Source organism: Ostrea edulis, chromosome 1 (assembly GCF_947568905.1).
Source record: "Ostrea edulis chromosome 1, xbOstEdul1.1, whole genome shotgun sequence".
Taxonomy (NCBI): domain Eukaryota; kingdom Metazoa; phylum Mollusca; class Bivalvia; order Ostreida; family Ostreidae; genus Ostrea; species Ostrea edulis.
Genome location: NC_079164.1, coordinates 67,399,012 through 67,423,352, shown reverse-complemented (window position 1 = coordinate 67,423,352; position 24,341 = coordinate 67,399,012). Strand labels below are relative to the sequence as shown.

Genomic DNA, 24,341 nt, shown 5'->3' with positions numbered 1-24,341 from the left:
AAGCTGATGTTTTGTTATTTTTTGTCCACAAAATCATCAAATGAATTCAACAGAAGCTTATGAAACTAGTTCTAATTGTAACGGGGACCGTTACATATGTTCCCCAAACCTCCCCCAATTAAAAAGTGATGTTCTTGTGAATCTATAGCAAAAAATCATTTTATTTTAGCCTTTAATTACATGTAGTATGTTCAATATGGTCATTTCAGTACCAAAAAATGAAAGAAAGCGTTGCACGCGCATACACGCGCACGCGTGTATGATTCCGAATTTTTGTTGATGTCGTTCAACAGGCATTTGTATCATATACCCACAGTGTGAATTTCATAACGTTTCCATCAAATAGAAGGAAGTTATAGCGATTTTAAAATCGTCCAATCAGAATTCAGCACACGTGCATGCACGTGCTGAGCAGTAATTCTAACCACAGCAATTTGTAAGGAGTACCAAGACACATCTAAACCATTAATATCAATAGAATTTGATGATAAACAAAAACGTTATCGTCCTTTAAAAATTGAACATTTAAAAACCGTTGCACGCGCATGCACGTGTGCATTGGCATTTTTTTGTTACACCAATATATAGATACACATATTGTCTACGTATGCTGTGAATATCATCTCATTCGCTTCATAAATAAGATAGTTACAAACGTTTTAGTATTATCCAATCAAAATGAAGCGCACGTGCATGCGCGTGCAAATTGGTAATTTTGACCATGCAGATCAGTTAACGGTCTCAATATCTACCTATGATATGAATTTCAAGCCATTTCAATGAACAACAAAAAAGTTAGACTGATTCCAAAGTTAGTGTACAAATTTTGTAATGCGCGTGCACGCGCATGTGTGCGCGTGCTGACAAAAAAAACTATTATTTTTCATATATACAAATGATATACTATCATCCTATTTAGGTTTTATATCGCTTCCTTCAATATTCTGATTTTCCATTTTTTGTACCAAAATTGCAATGCACGTGCACGCGCGTGGATGCACGTGCAGACAAAATTACTATCACTATGCACATCTACAAACGCTATACTATCATCCTGGAAAGTTTCATATCGATCGCTTTTGTAGTTTCTGAGAACACTACCGGACAAAAAAGTACCGGAGAAAAAGAATAATAATAATAATAACGAGCTATAACTGTGTTGGGATGCCAACACAAATGTCTCCGAACACCTCCCCATGTCAGAAATGCTTTTTGATGCCAGATATGCACTCAGGATCCTCAAAAAATCCTAGAAACTAAGTTTGGTTGAAATCCGACGGATTTGATTTTTGGCCGCCATTTTCTTCAATGGCGGCCATTATGAAATATTTGAAAATAGATTGGAAGGAAATACTGATGCTAGAAATTAACTGTGGACCCTCCAATTACCCCAGAAATCAAATGTTGTAGAGATTTTAACATTTTCAAATATTTTGGTATATGGCGGCCATTTTGAAAATGGCGGCTCAAAAATTTTTTTTGATGGTGGGAATGAACTTGGGGTCACCAAATTACCCTAGAAATAAAATTTGGTTGAAATCCGACAACCTTGATTTTTTGACGTTTTTGGCCGCCATTTTGAAACGGCGGCCATTTTGAAAATTTCGAAAGTTGATTGCACCCCTCCTCATGACCCCTTATCAGCTCACAAAGTTTGAAGTTGATCTGTTGAAAGACTTTCATAAAATCGAGCGGACAAATTTCTCTGGAAAGAAGAGGAATAAAAAGAAGAAGAAGAAAATAAGAATAATAAGAAACGGAGCAAAAACAATATGTCTCCGACACTTTGTGTTCGGAGACATAATAATAAGAAACAGAGTAAAAACAATATGTTCCCAAACTTTGTTTGGGGAACATAATTAGATAAGATGATGATGAGTGGATATAAAGGTCAAACTACCCTCGTCGGGACCCTAAACACTAGGATGACCTCAGATCCCCTGTGGGAGAGGTTTTCTTGAAAGTTTGCGGATGATGGAATGGTCAATCTCTTTTTCCTTGAGTCCATATCCCGCAATATAAATATGATCAGGAAACAGGATTCTAGAAGAAAGCTGACACAAATATTCATTTGTTGTCAACTGCCCCCTGGATCTCCCTTGGTTATGATCGGGGAGACAGGTCATTAAAGACTGTGTGCTGGAGTCAGTAGGAGGTAGAGGCCTCCCAGTAAAGGTCGACTTGTAGGTGACAATCCCGCCAGCCATTCACTAATTTAAATGCTTACCTTAAACATATGATCCCTATTTATTGGTCAAAAAAGGTCATATTTTTTGTGGCATCATTATAACTAAATAATGATTTCATAATTCTTAAGGGTTTTGAATCAAGGTGGTATTCCAAGTAAATGCAAGTTTTATATGGCAATAATTAGCCCAAGTCACCCACATTTATTTCAAAACACGATTTTCCAAAAATGATGACTGGACTCACCTGAGTCACCTTGGCCCTGTCCTTGTTCAGCTGTTTTGATTTTTTAAAGATTTTTTTTATCAATCTTTATCCCCTTGAAAATTACTTAAAGGATATCACAACATATATGTAATTCAAAATGAATTCACATAACAGAAATTTGTCTAACATGGTGTTGCTGTTCTGGATAAGATCAAGGTCACAGATCATGGTATGAGATCTTGTCATAAGAAATACATATCATACAAAATATGAAAGCTCTTTCTCAAATACTTTGGAAAATGTTGAATATTGCCTGGTCTGATTTTTATTAAAAGTAGGTAAAACTTCCATGTCAAGATCACAAGGTCAAACACCAAAGTATAACAAGGTCATCCAGAATCTGTACACAAAATATGAAAGCTTTAATTGCTTTGAATTCTATAAAGTTCAGGAAATATTGATTAGGTCAAATTTTAAGAAAATGGGTCATGTTCATAAGATCATATACGATTGCATCATAAAGTCTAGTCCTAAAGAATCTAATACAAAATATGAAAGCCCTACCTTGGATAGTTCGGAAGATATTCAACAGACGATGTTTTCTTAAAAGTAGGCATGATCATTTTACTAAACTTGAATCTGCATCATGTCAGGAAGCTTTCATGTAAACTTTTCTGGCCCAGTGATTCTTCATCAGAAGATTTTTAATGATTTCCCATATATATTTGTGTGTAAAAACTTTGATCCCCTACTGTGACCCATCTTACCCCCGAGGACCATGATTTTTACAAATTTGAATCTGCACTATGTCAGGAAGCTTTCGTGCAAATGTAAACTTCTTTGGCCCAATGGTTTTTAAAAAGATTTAAAGGGACTGGTTCACGATTTTTGATAAAAATATTTTTTCATGTTAAACATTAGAATTATAACTCATTTAATGTTGACAGTCAAACTTTTGACCTTCTGAATACAAGAATAAAAGCAATATTTTAGCCTTAAATCTGTGTTAATGTAAACAAAGAAAATGTTGATTTTGTAATGTAAAGCATCTTAATTTTGCATAGTCACAAATTTTAACTTTTAGATGACACATTTTACCCCCAAAATGCTTGAAATGTGAAAGATATAATAAACTTAGATCAATATCCATTTCTTTTGAAAATGTAAATAACATACCCCAATCTTTGTTTACAAAACAAATAATTATAACTTTTTAAAATGAGCTTCTGTGATAATGTATAACCTTGATTTTTATGTGAAATCTTTTAAACACATTAGACAGTAGATTTTGATCATTAAAAGTGAAATAGAAAATTTTGGAGAAAAGCGTGTATCAGTCCCTTTAAAGATCTTCTCAAGAACCACTGAGCCAGAAAAGCTGACATTTACATGAAAGCTTCCTCACATAGAGTAGATCCAAGTTTGTGCAAATCATGGTCCCAGGGGGTAGGGTGGGGCCACAACAGGGGGATCAAAGTGTTTTAATGGTGTGTGACCATGACCTGGAAGTTTGACCTACCTTTTAAAATTAAAAAATTGACCTATTCAATGTGTCCTGAACTATTTAAGGTAGATCTTTCACATCTTGTATGTATTCTCATGACAAGACCTTTCATTTCATATGACTTGTGACCTTGAAAGTTTGACCTAATTTGAAGAAAACAACCTATTAAATATATCTGGAACTATTTTAGATGTGGCTTTCATTATTAGCTCACCTGAGCTTTTCTGATCGCCTGTTGTCCGTCATCTGTGTAAACTTTTTACATTTTCAACTTCTCCAGAACCACTGGGCCAATTATAACCAAACTTGGCCAAAAGCATCCTTGGGTCAAGGACTTTCAAATTTGTTCAAATGAAGGGCCATACCCCCTTCAAAGGGGAAATAATCACAAAAATAAGGTGGTCATTTAAACATCTTTTCAAGAACCACTGAACCAGAAAAGCTGATATTTACATGAAAGCCTTCTGACATAATGCAGATTCATGTTTGTTAAAATCATGGCCCCTGGGGGTATTATGGGGATCAAAGTTCTACATACAAATATCCATGGAAAATCTTTTTACATTTTCTTCTCAAGAACCACTGAGCCAGAAAAGCTGATAAAGTTATATTTTTAATGTTTAACAACAAAAATGAAAAACATTTTTTATAAAAAATTGTGAACCAGTCCCTTTAAAGATTTCCCCTATATATTTGTATGTAAAACTTTGATCCCCTATTGTGGTCCCATCCCACACCCAGGGACAATGGTTTGAACAATTTTAAATTTGCACAGGAAGCTTTCTTTTCTGGTCCAGTGGTTCTTGGAAAAGATTTTTAATTGACCCCACCTAATTTTTTAGATTATCTCCCCTTTGAAGGGGCATGGCCCTTCATTTGAACAAACTGGAATCCCCTTCACTCATGGATGATTTGTACCAAGTTTGATTGAAACTGGCCCAGTGGTTCTGGAGAAGATGAAAATGTGAAGTTTACAGATGGACAAGTGATCAGAATAGCTCAGTTGAGCTTTCAGCTCAGGTGTCAAGCTATAAGCAGATATCTTGAACATCAATGTCCTTCTATAACCTTTCAACTTTTGGAAAATGTTCACAATGCTATCCTGGATTCCAATAGCTGCAAATCTGTAGCTCTTTTCCAACTGCTCAATATAAGTTAATTATGACCACCATGTACTGATACACGCTATTTGAAGCTGGTTAACATGATCAACAAACAAGGATTGTCATGTTTCAGAGGGTAATATTTAAGGGAGCTGGCTCCTCAGCTTCTGAGGACAACCGTGCAGGACTGTGCTATAACTGTCTAGGTACTGGTTCAACACACATTTCATTGGTCCAAACATATATCTATTACTTAAACCTATCCAGTTGAAAAATGTTAATTCAAATCTTGAAAGGGTTTGGAAAGGACTAAATTTTGTGGCAGAAGGATTGTTTATTAAATCAAAAAGTTACAAAAATAAACAAATACACCTTCTGTTTCATCCAATACATGTGTATCAGTATTTATACCCCTACTAAATGTATATTCCAATTTAGTAATTTTATACGATACAAGTAGTCGAGAATTGAAACAAATTCAATATATTTTTTCGAACTGAACACCAATATACATTTATATTAATTTACCCAAAATTTGAATGAAAATGTACTATTTTGGCCAATAATTGATCAATTAATCTATAAGCTCTACTTTTTAAAAGTTCCATCCTTAAATTTTGAAGCAAGACTTTTTAACTTATTGCTTATTCTATGTTGACACCAACAGACACAACTAGTTTGTGCCGATGAAATTTTGAAGTGCAAAAAGGTAAAGTTTAACACACTGTAGCTCAAAAACAAATACATCGTACTATGACCCCAGTCTTTCTTTTAGTTTCCCTCTTCCATGTAGAAATTAAACATATACATGTACTTTCCAAAAACTTGACAATACTACAAAACTCAGGTGCTAACCTCTTCAAAGGATTTTATTAATAGTAAGTTTCTCCATTTCATTGTCACTCAAAAGATTAGACATGCACAATTTCATTTCTCTATTACCATAAAACATTATGAGTATTTTACATATAGTACATTTCAATATTGCATTGTATTAAACATTTTCTTAATAAATAATATTGGTTATCTACATGTATAACAATGAACATACCATAACAACTTCAATAACAGGAACAACAATACTGCGCTGTAACAGTTAAGACTTGCAGATCTAGATTTTTTGAATAACCTTTATTGATTACTTAACTGCATGCAAGCAGTAAAGTTTTTCTCAGAGAATATCTATCTGTAATAGATAGCCCTATGGACTGGTATGAAAATGTACTTTTATTAATACAATTGATATAATTTGTGGAATGTTTCAAGGAAAGAAAGTAATTTCTGACTAGCTGCATCAGGAGCTATTCCTGACCATTGCAAAAACATGCTTTGTACTAAAATCAAACCATGTCAGACTTTTTATATCATTTACATTTCTGTTCAGTTATAAAATAAATGTAAACAAAGTAAATGCTCCAGCACTACTCTGAATTATGTACCAACAGCTTCCCATCTGCCTATAATTAGCTTTCCATTTTTAGCATCTTAATACAAGGGAAGTGTGGATGGAGATTGTAAATGTATAGTTTGATTTTCACTTTTGTAGTACACAAACACGCATTTTTTCCTTCTCTGATAATAAATAAGAATAATCTTTTAATTTCAAGACGGGTGTACAAAAATTAGTTTTGATAGGCTATTTGTTTACTATTGTTCCTTTGCATTTGACAATGAAATACAATTTAATAGCATACTCCAGTCATTCATACGTGCATTAATCTGGAATTCAAAACACACAGGAACATTATCCAACATCAAAAAATTATCGTTGAGGAATTTTACCAGGTAACCAGGGCACGGTACTCCTGATACTGTCATGGTGGAAAAACATCACCAATATGTTGACAACACAAGACCACTTCTTCCTGATTCTGTCACGGCAGCAAAATCTATGATGTGCTGACAACTTTAAAAGGCCACAGTTCTGTGATTGTCCATACACACGGAGTGGAGAAAGGGACAGTTTCTCACAATTGTTTGCTGTATGTAGAGTCTGTCCAGACAACCAATGGGATTGGATTGGAGGGGCTGCTAGGATTGATGGATCTGCAATACTTCCCCACTATCTGTTGTTACCGTGGCAACTTGTACACTGGTTGGCTGAGGTAGAGACACAGCCACTTGCATATTTTGAGTATCTTCTTGAGACAGCTGCGAAAGGAAAATATAAATACACGTACATGAAAGTGTTACAGTGAAATTCAGATTTAAGATGAATTTACTTCTTATTTCATTTAAGGAGCATAAAAACTTTGATGAAAGAGATTCTTACTGGAACGCCAACAGGCATTTGTATGACTTGATCTCCCTGTAGAATCTGTATGTGGTGGGCCTGTTGTAGTTGTGAGATTTGTTCAGGTGTGGCATGGAGAATCTGTATCTCCCCGGGAGGAAGCCCATCCCCCGCCATGGCTGCAACTGTGTGCTTCAGGTCCTGGTCCTGCTGTAAATGGCGAATATATCATATTAGATGTATAGAATACCAATACCAGGTCTGGAGGTTATACAACATTTTTTGAGCACATTTTTCATACTCAAACTCGAATTCATGCTCTAAATCATACTCATACTCAAAAGTGGTGGTTATAAAACTTTTATAAAACTATTCTCATACTCAAATGGAGTACAAGCTCAAGATTTTTTTAGTATGCTTGGAGCTAGCTCAGAGTTGTACTCAAAACAAACATGGCTGAGTTTGAATATGAGTACTGTAAAATCTTATAACCTCCAGGCAAAGGAGTCATAGTAATCTCTATCAAAAGATACAAAATATAACAAATAATGTTTTTAACTTTAAAAAATCAAAATAGATACTGAAGTTCATTTCAAAGGATGATCTTTGATATTATTTTTTTAACATCTTATCTCATCATTTTCTCTATCCACATATTTGATAAAATACAATGTCAATATATTTTATGCTTGAAGGAGACAAGCGGCAAATAAAATTTCACTTAATACATTAATATGTAGCTCCGAGTCCTGCATAGAATCTTCATCACTAAGAGAATTGTCAGCTGGGTTCATTTGAACATAAGTAGGCGTGGCTTTCCCTCTAAATGCTTTCACTGTCAAGGGCATGCCTCGCTGTTTCCTACGAAATGCTGTCCGACATTTGGAGTCTATGTTTTGTTTGATTCTGTGCCAGTCGCTTTCTGTTATGTTAAATCTATGAATCAAATGGCCTGGAAAATAAATTCTTACTATCAGTAACATTTTCAATCAAACTGTTGCCCAGATCTGGGTAGCCCTGAGGCCATGGGGGGAACAAACTTGAATCTTCATGACATGAAGATGATTGCTATTTATTTGATAAACGGCATCCTTGTGGTTCTTGTCAGAGAATAAGATCTTTAAAGACTTTTCCATATATTTCTCTGTAAAATTTCATATCTTTTTTATGGCTCCATCAATAAGAGCCAAAGGTCATGTTCTGAACAAACCTGAATCTTTACTCCATGAGGATCTTGCACATTAATTTGAGATACTGTACTTTTGTAGTTCTTGAGAAATATTCAAAGAACTTTCCCACATATTCCTATGTAAAACATTAAGCACCATCATAGCCATTGTTCTGGGGATCCTGATTTGAACAATTAAATCTTTAAATCCTCAATCTATATAGTATCCTATCAAATATAATATACAATTATGGACTGTTTAACAGGGAGACATCACAAATTGTCAGGTCTTAGTTGAGTTATCACTCAAGGGCAATAACCCTACTCATACCTGATAATTTGTGATGTCTCCCTCCATAACAGTTTTATTATCCTGAATGTTAAAAAAAATATCAAACATTTATTGACTTGTACAATACTATTTTTTTTTTTAATTTAAAACATCAACTAATTTGTAACAACTTTTTCTGCAGAAAATTCTGATCAATTTTCAATGGTTTTCGAGGGGTGAAATCGATGTTACCCTCAACTACATGCAATATTTTGTTTTACACTCAATGTCATGCATCTATTAAATGTAAATGTTAAAGAAAGCAAAACATTGAGGTTTGAGAAAGTTAAACAAGCAAAAGCTTTTGATTGTGACATCACAGTAGAATGACGCAAAAACATAACCCCAAGCGCAAACATTTTGTAACGTATTTCAAAACAAGAATGTAAACATCAAGTAAAATGCAAAATTGCATTAGAATGGGAATATATTTCTTCTCATTTGCTATTTGTGACCATTAATGTTGACACTGAAGGCACAATTAAAATTGATTGATTAATGATCCCGTAAATTTTTGAGATAACTTGCTTAAGCCATTTAGAGTTATCTTCTAAAGGGAGACAACACATTATCACCCTGCACGTGAGGAAGACATCACGGTTGTCTCCCTTCACATGACCAGCCCATTGACTATCATTCTGAAGGATAATAATAAACATTGTACTTACATCTGATTCCATAAATCATTAATGGGTCCAGCTGCTTCTTCCCATACTTTCCCATTCCTGAGAGATTAGATGTTGCCTGAGTTTCCCGATCAAATAAATAATCCAACATTGTCAGTGCCATTTTCTCTGGTGTTCGACAGTTGGAGTGAATGTGCAGTAAATCGCTGGAAAATTAATATAGAGATTGCTAATGTTGTATGACACAAACCAATTATTGGTATGTACACATGTTCAGATAGTAAATCGATGAAAATTTACAGGTTCTATGACACAAATTTGTTATCCACTATGCAACTTTCTATTTATTAGCATATTATTAGTACATTTACTGAGGTCCATATATTTGAGAACCGACATATCATTAAATAGGATACAAGATAATGCTGGCCCGCATGTTTACCTAGGTGTTATGGGAACCCTCACCCGCATCTCAGGGTTTGTCTCATCTCCAAGCCAAGTTCCATGAGGAAAGTCCTCTACAAATCAGTGAAAAACCAAAATCAACTTGCATATATAGAAGTCAGCATTATTTTACAAGATCTAAATACGCTACATCAGCTAAATAAATAGGGGGAGGTGTCAATGGGGGCAGTGGTAGCTGCAAATGCCACTCCAACTGTGCCCTTGTTATACTTCTTCTAGGGGGGGGGGGGGGGGGGCTACTTAATACGTGATTGTCTTTGTTAAGGTCCATTACCATTTATTCAATATCAATTGATATCTTCAGATTCTCATCAATGATAATCATCTTAAATACAACAAGAGACCCATGGGCCACATCGCTCACCTGAGTCACCTTTGCTCATATTTAAAGATTTTTCCTATATATTCGCATGTAAAACTTTGATCCCTATTGTGGCCCCAACCTACTCCCGGGGGCCATGATTTTTTCAAAATTGAATCTGGACTATGTCAGCAAGCTTTCATGTGAATGTAAACTCTTCTCGCCCATTGATTTTTCATCAGAAGATTTTTAATGATTTTCCCTATATATTTCTATGTAAAACTTTGATCCCCTATTGTCACCTCATCTTACCCAAGGGGGCCATGATTTTAATAAACTTGAATCTTCACTATGTCAGGAAGCTTTCATGTAAATTTCAACTTTCCCAGGCCCAGTAGTTTTTGAGAAGATTTTTAAAGATTTTCCCTACATATTTGTATGTAAAACTTGATCCCCTATTGTGGCCCCATCCTATCCTCGGGGGCCATGATTTTAACAAATTTCAATCTGCACTATGTTAGGAAGCTTTCATGTAAATTTCCACTTTCTTGGCCCAGTAGTTTTTGAGAAGAAGATTTTTAAATGATCCCATCCTATTTTTGTATTTTTGTGATGATTGATTTGTGATTCTTGGTCCAGTAGTTTCTGAGAAGATTTTTAAAGATTTTCTCTATATATTTGTATGTAAAACTTTGATCCCCTATTGTGGCCCCATCCTGCCCCCGGCAGCCATGATTTTAACAAACTTGAATCTGCACTGTGTCAAAAAGCTTTCAGGTAAATTTCAGCTTTTCTGGCCCAGTGGTTCTGGAGAAGAAGTCGAAAATGTAAAAAGTTTACAGACGGACAGACGACAGACGATCAGAAAAGCTCACTTGAGCTTTCAGCTCGGGTGAGCTAATAATACTACATTATCAATATTGTTTTGATATCAAAACAGTAAATCCATTTCTCTACACATACCTTCTGAGTTCAATGTGATCAGAGTCACATTAGGTCCAAGTCCCATGTTTTGTATGCTTTCCACTCCTCCCATGCCATTCATTGGACCTGCAGAATTCATTGATCATTTTATATTGTTATATAAATGTTGTAATATTTATATTCCACTGAATTTTCCCAGTTAAACTACACTGACGATATGCATTTTTTCCACAATAAAATGGACAGTATTCTTCTCTCTGTGTTACACAGCCAGTCAAAACCAACATCAAGTAGGTTGTCTGTGTTTATACAGCCAGTCAAAACCAATATGGAGTAGGTTGTCTTTGTGTTTATACAGCCAGTCAAAACCAATATCAAGTAGGTTGTCTGTGTTTATACAGCCAGTCAAAACCAATATCAAGTAGGTTGAGCCAGCTCTTGCGGATTTGACAATTATACACACACATGTACAGAGTATTCAATAAATTTCAAACAATTAAAGCATTTTATTGAGAAAATGCAATCATAAGCTTTAGCATGCAATAAATTTCACAGTATTTAAACATTTAATAGAGAAAATGTAATCAAAAGCTTTAATAGTAAGCCATAGATTTTAAAGTATTAAAGCATTCTTTTGAGAAAATGTAATCATACGCTCTAAATAATAACAAGAGGCCCAGGGGCCTTATAAGTCACCTGAGTATCATGTAACAACCTTCCAATGTTTGAATTAGGTTTGTGTTTAAATATAAGAATTTTACTTTTGGATGGAAGAAACATTGAATAGCTATGTGGTCAGCCCTGCCTTTGCACCAGAACCCCTGACCCAGGGGCCATAAATTTCAGTTTTGAAAGAAGCATCCTTGATCATCATTATCATACTATTAGTTTGTCTACTTAATACCCAGCAGCAGAGGAGAAGATTTTCAAAGAAATAAAATGCATTTTCACTATATGATCAATAGTGCCCCACCCTAATACCAGAACCCCTGACCCAGGGGCCATGAATTTCACAATTTTGAAAGAGGCATCCTTGCTCATCATAACCATGCTATTGGTTTGTCTACTTAATACCCAAGGACAGAGAAGAAGATTTTCAAAGAAATAATGCATTTTCACTATATGACTTATAGAGCCCCACCCTAGCACCAGAACCCCTGATCCAGGGGCCATGAATTTCACAATTTTTAACAAGAGGTACTGTGAGCAATGCTCACTAAGAATACCCCTCGCTTACCCCAATCTCCCAAAGGGTGTTGGTAATAGGTATAAACTACCTCTTTTCTGAGTGTTGCTACTTCGATGTCCAGTGCGCATGACCTTTGACCTTTTGACCCCAAAATCGATAGGGAACATCTTCATCCCATGGGTAGTCCATATGTATGATATGGTGACTGTAGTTGGGAAGGATAACGCTTTAGAGCCCGGAAACCATATTGCTACTTCAATGTCCAGTGCGCTTGACCTTTGACCTTTTGACCCCAAAATTGATAGGGAACATCTTCATCCCATGGGTAGTCAATATGTTTGATATGGTGACTGTAGGTGGAAAGGATAACGCTTTAGAGCCCGGAAACCATATTGCTACTTCGATGTCCAGTGTGCTTGACCTTCGACCTTTTGACCCCAAAATCAATAGGGAACATCTTCATCCCATGGGTAGTCCATATATATAATATGGTAACGGTAGGTGGAAAGGATAATGCTTTAGAGCCCGGAAACCATTGCGTCTACAGACGGACGGACGGACAAACCGATTCCAGTACACCCCCCCACAACTTGTTGCGGGGGGTATAAAGAGGTATCCTTGGTCATCATTACCATGCTATTAGTTTGTCTACTTAATACCCAGAGACAGAGAAGAAGATTTTCAAAGAATTTCTACATTTTCACTATATGACCAATAGAGCCCCACCCTAACACAAGAACCCCTGCCCCAGGGGCTATGAATTTCACAATTTTGGTAGAGGGCTCAACGCTCATTATAATTATGCCCACAGTTTGGCTTCTTGATGTCCAGGAGTAAAGAAGAAGATTTTTTAAAATTACACTCATTTTGATGGTTTTTGCCCAACCCCTCAGGCCCCAGGGGGGCAGGGACCACGAATTTCACAATTTTTGTTCCCCTCCACCCACAGATGCTATATGCCAAAATTGGTTGAAATTGGTTCAGGGGTTTCAGAGAAGAAGCTGAAAATGTTCAAATGTTAACGCACGACGACGGACAAAAACAGATAGTAATAGGTCACCTGAATGAATTCAAGTGACCTAAAAATAATAATCACTTTTTGATGTCTGTTGTGCGAATAACATGAAATCCTGTGTACAATAATTATTCGAATGTACGTCAGCACATCATTTAATTTGTCGGCACACTGCCTGCTTTATAATCAAACACACAGAGACCACAAAATAACTGGCAAAGTACTTACTCTGTGATTCAACCTTTGCCCCTTGTGAAAGTCCTACTAGAACAGCACTGAAAATAAATACGTAAAATATGAAGTACCTCCCATCATAAGAACAGTCAAATTTTTCCAAGAGAAAGGGAAAGAGCATTTCTTCCTATGAATGTGTTCATCAATAATTTTCTTTTCTTCAGGAGATCAAATTGTATATGAATTATTCTAAATGAGATAACATGCTGTGTCATTACCATCTCACAAAAAATTATTCTTTAAGAATTACACACTATTGAATTTTCAATTTTTGCATGTAGCAGTCAATCCAAAAGTCACCGGACAGTTGGATTTATCCGGTAATATTGGAGTCAGAATGGTAAAACAAAAACCTGGAATCCACGCTTATCAAGGTTGAATCATCTGTCTCACAATAAACTATAAATTTTCATTTGACATTGATTTCTGATGCAATAAAGGCACTTGTATATGTCTAGTATATATATATATCATTTTGGTTCAATAACATAGTGTCTGATTTCAAATAAGTGCAAAAGGTATGCAATTCTCTCTTTTCGTGTATTTCAAATTAAAGTATGTTGAGGGTGATATGGACATAGCAGGGATGCCAAAATTAAGGCAGAATGTGTCATGGAGATTGACAATGATGGCAGAGATTGACAATGGTGGCAGAGATTGACAATGATGGCAAAGAGGAAATGCAAAACATATAGGATAGAAACCGACATTCTTGTGGACTTCTTTGACAAGGGGGAAAACGATAAATACTGTGATGAATATTCAAGTGAAGATGATACTTGGAATAATATATCTGTCTGTATGCAGTACCTGAGTAACCTGACACATTATGTAAAACATAAATATTATAGTGTGGTCTGATAAAATGTAGAAACTCAACAGAATGATCCCCATTCCTGTGAAACAAAATAAAAATAAAAACTTTCACAAAGTCTGATATGGACTGCAGAAGGGATCTGTAGTAAGATCCTTTAATGTAATCAAGGCATTTGTCATTTCAACAAGTTCTGTGATTCAATGTCACCTTTGTTTGTCTTGTTATGATTACAGATCTTATAATTTGTTTATCAGTGAGTCGATCGTTACAATAACAGATCTTATAATTTGCATATCAGTAGATCGTACACGACTCAAAAGTAAGTTTTTCATAAAAAAATCAAAATACAATTTTAAAGCATAAGTTTGAAAAGCACAAAATTTTGAAAGATCGTTATATGTGGAATTTGGGGAGTTTAAAGACTGAAACAAAACAGTAAGATCCCCATTTCTTAGAAGAAGAAATTAGTGGCATCTTATTGTCACTTTGCTTCCAATTAATAGTTTAGCTGAGCCCTGAAACACTCAAATATTGTGTACAGGCATGATTTATGTTGAAGCAAGTCAGTCCATGTATAGGCATAATCACACATCTCTCACACATGCAAATTTGCTTTTAATATTGTAACATTGGACACAAATAAAAAAAAAAATCCCAGCCTAAATGCAGAAATAAAGTAAGGGCTATTCCAGAAATAAATACATGGGGGGGTCGGGAGGCACCTTTTGTATATACCAAGCACCCATAAAAAAAAATAAAAAATTACCCCATGACCCATCAAATTAATAAACTCATTTTACAATGACCCATCTAATAAAAAAAAAAAACTAAGCAGACCCACCACAAAAATATTTTTTAAAATGAAAACGGTACAAATCTCGCGAGGTTTTCGGGACAAACATTCTAGTCAATGACGCGGTAATGCCTGTGCGACATTGTATCACAGTAGTTCTGAAGAAACGATGTCACATCAACAATCAAAGGCATCTATGGCGGGAATGTTGGAAAGATTGGGAGTCCAAACGATGCTATTATCATGAAATGGGTATGGATATGTTTTTCCACGAATCGTTCGTCTTCTAATGTAGCCCGCGCCCGGAGGCCTCTATATCACCATCACACCGACTGATAAATATAACGCATCGGTACCCTCGTATAAATCAACTAAGGTTTGCCTATTTTTATTAGAAAACGGAATACCTATTGGTTTCAAAATATTCCCAAAATCGATGCACTGTAAACTGTAATAATCTACAGAACAGAGTTCGCCGCCATCACGTCCAAAGGGACCCTATTAAACGCGCCTCTAATTTGAAGAGTGCCGTAATGGAAAGTTATGCGCTGCAAAGAGCGACAACTCGAATAGTTCTATGTTACTTTCGATTTCGAAAGCACGTTTTCAATTTTCCCTCCGACGTTTTGTAACCAACACGACAAGAGCGACAATAAAAATATTCTGAAAACTCAACACCCACGTAGCACAAAATAAAACAATAGAAACTACCCACTACCCATAATAAATATTTTATTAACAATCCCACCACAGACCAATTAAAATATGAAAAAATACGACCACCCACACAAAAAAATATCATTTGCCGCCCGACCCCCCCATTTGATCATTTCTGGAACAGCCCTAATTAATTTGGAAAACTAATAAGCCTGTATGACTTTAGATGTTGAAAGTCACTGCCAGCGACACATCTCATTTTTAGATTTCTGTGGTCTAGTTAAAAGACTGGGAAAGGGACCTCGTTTTTTCTCTGGTTTGCTTACCCTTTGGTCTGTGCTTGAACTATGGAGCCTACTGATGGAGTTGTCTGGGTGGTGTTTTGGTCTGAACTGGAATTCTCCTTTATATGGCTGATCAGGTCTTCCAGCTTTTCCTCCAGAAACTTGGTCCGACCATTCAGAATCTCTATGCTGTTCTCAATCCCATCTAATCTCATACAGATAGCTTTGTTTATTGTAAACAGGAGACTCTGAAAATTGATATTTATTGTACTATGAGTATTGGAGAGAAAAGCATTACTTCACAAAATATGTCATATGGACAACAACATATCATTTGCACACTGTCAAATTCCCTTCTCCCTGCCACTGAATAACAGATTTCAGAATTTGGTTTCATTCATATCTACACCACTTTTAGAAATATCATTCGGTTTCATTCATGATCTATGCCACCTTTGTATAATCTGCTGTTAATCATGCTCTACACAACTCTTTGTTATAGAATCTAGTTTCATTCATGATTTACACCACTATTAGTAATATATTCTGGCTCATTCATGATCCACACCACTTTGAGTAATTAATCTGGTTTCAATCATGATCTACTACACCATGCTTTGTAACATCTGGTTTCAATCATGATCTCCCATGGGAATCCGGGTTAGAATAGATCTTCAGTACCCCCTTGCTTGTCGTAAGAGGCTACTAAATGGGGCGGTCCTTCGAATGAGACTGCAAAAACCGAGGTCCCATGTCACAGCAGGTGTGGCACGATAAAGATCCTCCCTGCTCAATGGCCATAAGCGCCGAGCATAGGCCTAAATTTTGCAACCCTACACCGGCAGTGGTGACGTCTCCATATGAGTGAAATATTCTCGAGAGGGACGTTAAACAATATTCAATCAATCAATCATGATCTGCACAACTGTTTGTAATAGAATCTGGTTTCAGTCATCTTATACATCAATGTTTGCAAAAAATAAGCTCTATTTGTGCCTTGTACAAATGTTTCTTATGTTAATAATTTTCTAATCAGGGAGAATGTGAAACCTTGATAGACTGGTCTTGAGAAAGCTCTCCATTTCCTGTATCATATCTTGTTCTCTTGCTTGGAGGTTCTTCTTTGCAATCTTGATCACTGCCTACAGCATATACCAAAAGTAGCCATCATAAATAAATAGATAAAGCAACAAAATATCCAGTCTATTTAGAGCATTGAAAATAAGTCTGTTACGAATGAACAAGCATATTGCTTCAGTTGACTAAGTAACTTAAATTTGAATCAGTGCTATGATATCAATAAATTTTGTACCAGAGAATGATTCCTGTAGCACAGAGTTATTGGCCTCCACTGCAATGGTCAAGACACCATCTGAAGCCATGACCCCTTCTGTCTGTGGATTGTCGGTCAGTTGGCTGATGGTCAGAGGCATGTGTTCTACCACCAACGATGCAGTTGACACAGAAGTCATTCCATCATTACTATTGTCCCCGGTGGACATTATCCTACAACAGATCACAATATTAAACGTAGCAACTCATACAGGACATTATCCTACAACAATCACAATATTAAATGTAGCAACTCATACAGGACATTATCCTACAACAATCACAATATTAAATGTAGCAATTCATACAGGACATTATCCTACAACAATCACAATATTAAACGTAGCAACTCATACAGGACATTATCCTACAACAATCACAATATTAAACGTAGCAACTCATACAGGACATTATCCTACAACAATCACAATATTAAATGTAGCAATTCATACAGGACATTATCCTACAACAATCACAATATTAAATGTAGCAACTCATACAGGACATTATCCTACAACAAACCACAATATTAAACGTAGCAACTCATACAGGACATTATCCTACAACAATCACAATATTAAATGTAGCAATTCATACAGGACATTATCCTACAACAATCACAATATTAAATGTAGCAACTCATACAGGACATTATCCTACAACAATCACAATATTAAATGTAGCAATTCATACAGGACATTATCCTACAACAATCACAATATTAAATGTAGCAATTCATACAGGACATTATCCTACAACAATCACAATATTAAATGTAGCAATTCATACAGGACATTATCCTACAACAAACCACAATATTAAATGTAGCAACTCATACAGGACATTATCCTACAACAAATCACAATATTAAACGTAGCAACTCATACAGGACATTATCCTACAACAATCACAATATTAAATGCAGCAACTCATACAGGACATTATCCTACAACAATCACAATATTAAATGTAGCAATTCATACAGGACATTATCCTACAACAATCACAATATTAAACGTAGCAACTCATACAGGACATTATCCTACAACAATCACAATATTAAACGTAGCAACTCATACAGGACATTATCCTACAACAATCACAATATTAAACGTAGCAACTCATACAGGACATTATCCTACAACAAACCACAAAATTAAATGTAGCAACACATACTTTTCAAAGTGTATTTACAATACAATATATGCAGAATGTGACTTTTTCATTGTGAAACTCATAGGTATTTGTTCACATTTATTACCCAATTACATTCTCAGGAATCATTTGCATAGACATTACAAGTCTTCTGGCTTAAACATTTCAATTAATATACATTTAGGACCAATGACTCTCCAGGGTAACTTCTCTGGAAACATATTAACAAGCTGTTGTCACATGTACTTGATGACCACTAGTACACAATCCACAAATCTAAAAACAACATGCTGTTTACAGGTGTCACCAGACTAACCTCACAGGGAGTGCAGTGTGGCAGCAGGCCTGCAATAAAAGGCTGCTCGTATAACTAACACATGTTCACAGAGGAAATTCTCATGAAAACTGAACACAGATCAAGACAATGTCTGCCCCACAAGCATGTATTCTATAACAGCCAATATATTCCACATGCATGTATTCTATAACTGCCAATATCTTTAGCTACCAACAAAATGGCTTAACTGAATTTTTTTTCTTAGATATATAATGCAAGTTGAAAAAAAATCTTTCTCAAATTATACTAGATAAATTCAATGCCTATAGATAAATTAGATAGATAGATAAATTGATAGATAGATTTAGTACACAATGTCACATGCAAAATATAACAAACTATTAGATACTGTATATACTCGCCTATAAGTCGGATTTTTGGGAGTCAATTTTTGGTCCAAAACTCTATGGCTGACTTATAGGCGCGTCCTAAGAAGATTGGTATTTTTCTGGGCGGCGAAATGTAGTGTTTTTTAAACAACTCTGACGATTATCATGGACTACCACACAAATGATTATTGTTCACAAATATCTAGACATATTGTATTGTTTGTGTATTTTAAAATAATGTATAAAGTACAAGTATTTACATATTTTTATCTAGTTAAAAATTATTTATATACCGATAACTAATACTTTCAATTCAACTAATCTATCGTTTATCGGTAAAATTGAATTACGAACCTGATTTAATATTGAAATATTCATATGTATACCGGCTGAATATATATTTCATAACAGACTGAATATTTTTTAACTGATAATTTAGATCATCATTCTTGACTCTTAAAAACTTTATTGTTGATACAATGAATTATACCGGAATCCCACAATAACAGTTTGCGCGAGGCGCGTGCCACCAAGTAAACACGGTGTCAGGTACTGGTAATTAGGAGACCATAATTGCGTAGGTAACAAGGGATCATGCCCATAATAGAACAATAGATATGGCTTGGATATTGAGCAGATCATAATTATTAATTTCTCAAAATATTTGTTGAAACATAGGTAAAAACACTAGAGCATTGACTTGAAATTGTCAACCGAATCTGACAAAAATTTGTACCGACTTATAAGCGGGTCAATGGCAAATTCCTACAAAATAACCTTAAAAAATACAACCGACTTATAGGCGGACCGACTTATAGGCGAGTATATACGGTACTGATTAAATACAAAAATGTATAGTAGTAATTTTTTTTACTGAATTTCTTTTTTTGGTTTTGAATGAATTGCCTGATTACTCCTTGTTACAGCTAATGCTATTGTTTACTGGATAGATATTCCATAGAATTTGAGGACAATAAAACAGGTTTTCATAAAATCCTAAAATCAGTGTCTGTAACTCATGATTATAGCACGTTCCTAATGAATGTAATTCAGGCACCAGTAGTATATCAAATACACAGGTTTTAAATATTTGATTGCATTTTTAAATGTAACCACTTTTTGAGAAATGCTGCACTTAATGATCGATGCTCAACACAGTTGGATGCCTGGAAGCAGGTATGTCACAACTTGCAGTTGGAGATATCACTGTTGCACAAAGCACTATCTTGTCTTTAGAGCAGATATCAACAGCATAGTTCAACAAATGATTGTCATAGATCATGCACACCACACATTACGTCAGCAGCACAGGATCGCTTCATCCTCGTCAACAAATCACAACAGCATCTTCTACAGCATCTGCCATTTCTGGGATTCGCAGAATCTCAGATCAGACTGTTCTCAATTGACTACGGGATGCTAGGATTAGAGCACGCAGAACTGTTTGTGGCATTTCTGACTCTGCAACATTGCCAGAACTTACTTCAATTGTCGCTTACTCATAGAGAATGGCCGCGGCAATGCTGACGGACAGTTTGGATCAATGATGAATCTCAATTTTTACTGCTAATGGATGACTCACGAGTGTCTAGACACCAAAGTGAACCTTTAGCTCAAAATTGCATCCAGGAAGCTGACCGGCATGGAGGGGGTAGTATCGTGATGTGGGCAGCAATATTCTATATACAGGCAGGACTAGTGTTGAAACATTTCATAATCAATAATCGGTCAAAACTGGAAGAACTGTATCGATCAATATAATCGGTATTTACATGATAATAATTGTTTTTTATTTTTGGGGTTATTTCTCTTTTTAGTTTTAAGGATATATGCAACATGGACACATCTATTAGCTTATTTATGAGGAATGAAATGGGTGGGTTTTTTTATAGCCTTGACATCCAGATCAATCTAATTAAAATTAGATCTTTGATCCGCTCATGCAATCGCTGTGTAGCGATTGCATGAGCGGATCAAAGATCTAATCTTAATTAGATTGCATCCAGATTGGCTTTAGTTTTAAGAAACCTAAAAAAAATTCAGACGTCTTATATGACTTTCCCTGGGTAGGGATATATATCAAGTTATCAATTAATCTGATACTCCTCTGATTCCCCCACACATCACAATATAAAAGTGAGGGTAAGAGTTAGAGGAATCTTGGATTAGTTCACTACTTCACGGTTGTTGATTGATTTCAATATCCATGATAATGATATCCGAAGCCTTCTCCCTTTTCAAATGTATTAATTAATGCATGCATACATAGTTTATTTGTTTATTATGGGTTTGTATTTGGGCGACAATTGATTATGAAAAATGGAATCAATAATCAGAATTAAAGGGCCAAAAAACAATCAACAATCATATTGTCAGGCGACTATCGTTTGATCACTAGACAGGACAGTATTAGTTCACATACAAGGTACTTTGATGCCTCAACGATATATTGATGAAGTCCTACACTGCATGTAACAGTGACACATAGTTCCAATAATGCAGCAATGGCAGCAGCATCCCATAGTATTCCAACATGACAATGCCAGACTACATACTGCTCATCTAACATATGATGTTCTGCAAGGATAACAAGTTCTTCCTTGGCCATTCAAATAACCAGGTTTGTGCCCTATGCATAGGATGAACTGGATAGGCTAAAGACAACCACAGCCTCAGACTCTGCAACAACTGGCCCAAAGCTCTGCAGTTAAACTGGTACAACATTCCTAGAGAGTTTCTACTCAATTGTGTCCATATAGGCATTGTCAGACAGTCATTGGTGTTCATGGGGGCACACTATAGATATTGCTAGAATATTTATTTTTCAAACCATGGACTTGCAAAAGCATCCATTAATGTTACATATATATAACTGAAGAAAAGGGATTTTATTGACAGAAAAAAACTAAATTAATCCTGACTATTTTGTGAATAGCATATGTCATCATGCTTTATCATTGATAATGAATCTAACCACAAAGTAAAATATTTCACTATCTTCAGATCAACTTTAAATTGTTCCTTATCTAAAGGTGAACAAAATTGGGGAATTTTATAATCTAAATCATGGACTAAAATAGCAAATGTCTTTTAGTATCATATATTATAATATTTTACAGGCAATCAAGAAATATCACCTTCTATTTCATTTGAAAATCAGTTTGTGCATACTTTTAATTTCGGTAGACTCTTCTGACGTGTCCTGTTTCAATATATTAATTTGTGAGATGGATCTTCTGATTTAGTTAATAGATGTGCATATCTGTTCACGTTCTCTCTCTATATATATACATACATGTGAATCAAAATGCACTATCAGTCTTTAACTCTTCATATGTTTACAAGTGTCCTATATTAAGATCCACGTCTTTTGAAAACTTGGCTGTTGACAGGTTAAGTTGAAGTTGATGGATTGCATAACGTGTGCCAACATTAAACTTCCCAATTTTCAAACTTTCGCGAGGTCGACATTGATGTCAACTTCCGTGTTTCAAAAAATTACTGTACACAGACCTAATATTTTAATAAATTATTTCTATCCCCCTGAGGAAATTCGAAATGGCATTGGGTAGCTATAGCAGACGATGTTGTTTTGACAGCGGTTACAGCTTGCTATTGAAAAAAATGTTTGCAAGTCGACCGATCGTGACCTTCTCTTCGTTGAATTACTGTAACCAGTTTACCCCTACTTTTCTCATTCATTAAGCTCTTTGAAAGATTAAAGTACCTTCACACACGTGCTGATATTATTTGGCGCTGTAAAACTCGAACTATTACCAAATCTCGGCCCCTATCTCGGAGAACGATAATGGCGTCTTCAACGGTAAATTGCGAGAAAGAACGATGTTTGCGCATGTTCTCGTTAGGCTGTTCTACTTAGTATTTTAACACCCTCGTATAATACGGAACTCGGTGTAAAATTTCTGATAATATCAACCATAAAAAATCGGAGCTCTTTTTAGGATTAAATTTATAATAACAGTTATCTAATTTTATTTCTTTAATGGAAACGATAAAAGAATCAATTCCTTCCACTCTCGGAGAAATAAATGACAAAATCTTTTGATTTAATGAAATTGCTTTTATAGGAAGAACTTACATTTTTCCACAAAAAAACCCAACAAAAAACAACAACAAAAAAACAACAAAAAACCAAAAAAAAAACCAAAAACAACAAAAAACAAAAACACCTTAAATTTGCGTCATTTTATTAATTTCACCTTATTAAAAATGACAGACAATAGTAAAAATTAATACATAGGAGATATATTTCAAGCCCTATAAAATCTGCAAAATCTAGGAGCTTCCGCCCCGCCCCGATAGCTACAGTTCTTTAACTAATTCACATGTATAAAGGACACTAGGAAGAATCTAAGTATAATCAATTCATGTTCTTTGCGCACCGTCCACTATTAAATCCTGCAAATAATTGTCCATGGTATCCGATCTATAAAAGCATTTATTATCACAAAGAACACAATATATGTATAGTACGGAAGCATATTAGTCCTGGCCGCAGCAAAATCTTCTTTTTCTTAGTTTGTCATAGCAAATAATTAATTTATTAAAATAAATTACCATTTATATTTTTATAAGTAAAACTTTTTCATTTGTCCTGAGGAAGGATTTTATCAAATATATGCATTTCGAATAAAAAAAATTGACATTGCGAATCTGCATGTGTGTTATTTGGCTGTAATATTTTGGGAAAATTTTATGGGACTATTTTCAGGGGCGTCGGCAAAGGGGGCGGCGGTCGCCACCCCAATAATTTGATAAAAAAAAAAAAAAAAGATTTGTAACGGCGATATCTACTCATTGGAGCGACGAGTATAGTGGGATCTGTGGTCAATGGAGCGACATGTAACATGATGTTGCCCAAATGGGATGTACAGTGTACATGTTTTCTGTATACCTGTACCTGGCGGGTGTAAACAACAAAAGGGGCTTCATAATCTAATTGGGGGCCTCCTTGCCGTAAGTGCGGGTGCATGTGCTGCAAATTTTTCAATGTCTAATTAACTGGTCAATCGATGTTGGGAAGTTTTAATGATTCTAGGTTGTAAGCCATTAAAAAAAATTATCGAAAAACATTAGAATTTATGAGCATATAAATTAAAGGAAAATACTGAAAATTAGTTAAAATTCAA

General features: G+C 35.4%; 1 protein-coding gene across 2 annotated transcripts; it reads right to left on the bottom strand.

The window, feature by feature from the left end:
- Positions 1-5,852: 5,852 nt before the first annotated feature.
- On the bottom strand, positions 5,853-23,680 carry LOC125646462 (protein BANP-like). 2 transcript variants are annotated; one of them, XM_048872791.2, is made up of 11 exons: positions 22,969-23,680; positions 17,351-17,544; positions 17,089-17,180; positions 16,081-16,286; positions 13,482-13,528; positions 11,089-11,175; positions 9,802-9,877; positions 9,402-9,565; positions 7,963-8,186; positions 7,274-7,444; positions 5,853-7,152 (listed from the first exon to the last, which is right to left on the bottom strand). In XM_048872791.2, exons 2-11 carry the CDS (start codon positions 17,538-17,540, stop codon positions 7,033-7,035), a joined length of 1,377 nt encoding a protein of 458 aa, XP_048728748.1. In that variant the 5' UTR covers positions 17,541-17,544; positions 22,969-23,680; the 3' UTR covers positions 5,853-7,032. The 2 variants fall into 2 exon arrangements, with proteins under 2 accessions (XP_048728748.1, XP_048728740.1); XM_048872783.2 differs by having other exon boundaries at positions 22,919-23,679.
- Positions 23,681-24,341: the final 661 nt, after the last annotated feature.

What these genes read in the sequence shown, in the direction of transcription:
- LOC125646462 (XM_048872791.2), bottom strand. Translation starts at nt 17,540, where the DNA reads ATGTCCACCGGGGACAATAGTAATGATGGAATGACTTCTGTGTCAACT. An exon ending in GCTACAGGAATCATTCTCTG is followed by an intron (nt 17,181 to 17,350) that starts GTACAAAATTTA and finishes TATATGCTGTAG; the next exon opens with GCAGTGATCAAGATTGCAAA. An exon ending in CTCAAGACCAGTCTATCAAG is followed by an intron (nt 16,287 to 17,088) that starts GTTTCACATTCT and finishes ATCAATTTTCAG; the next exon opens with AGTCTCCTGTTTACAATAAA.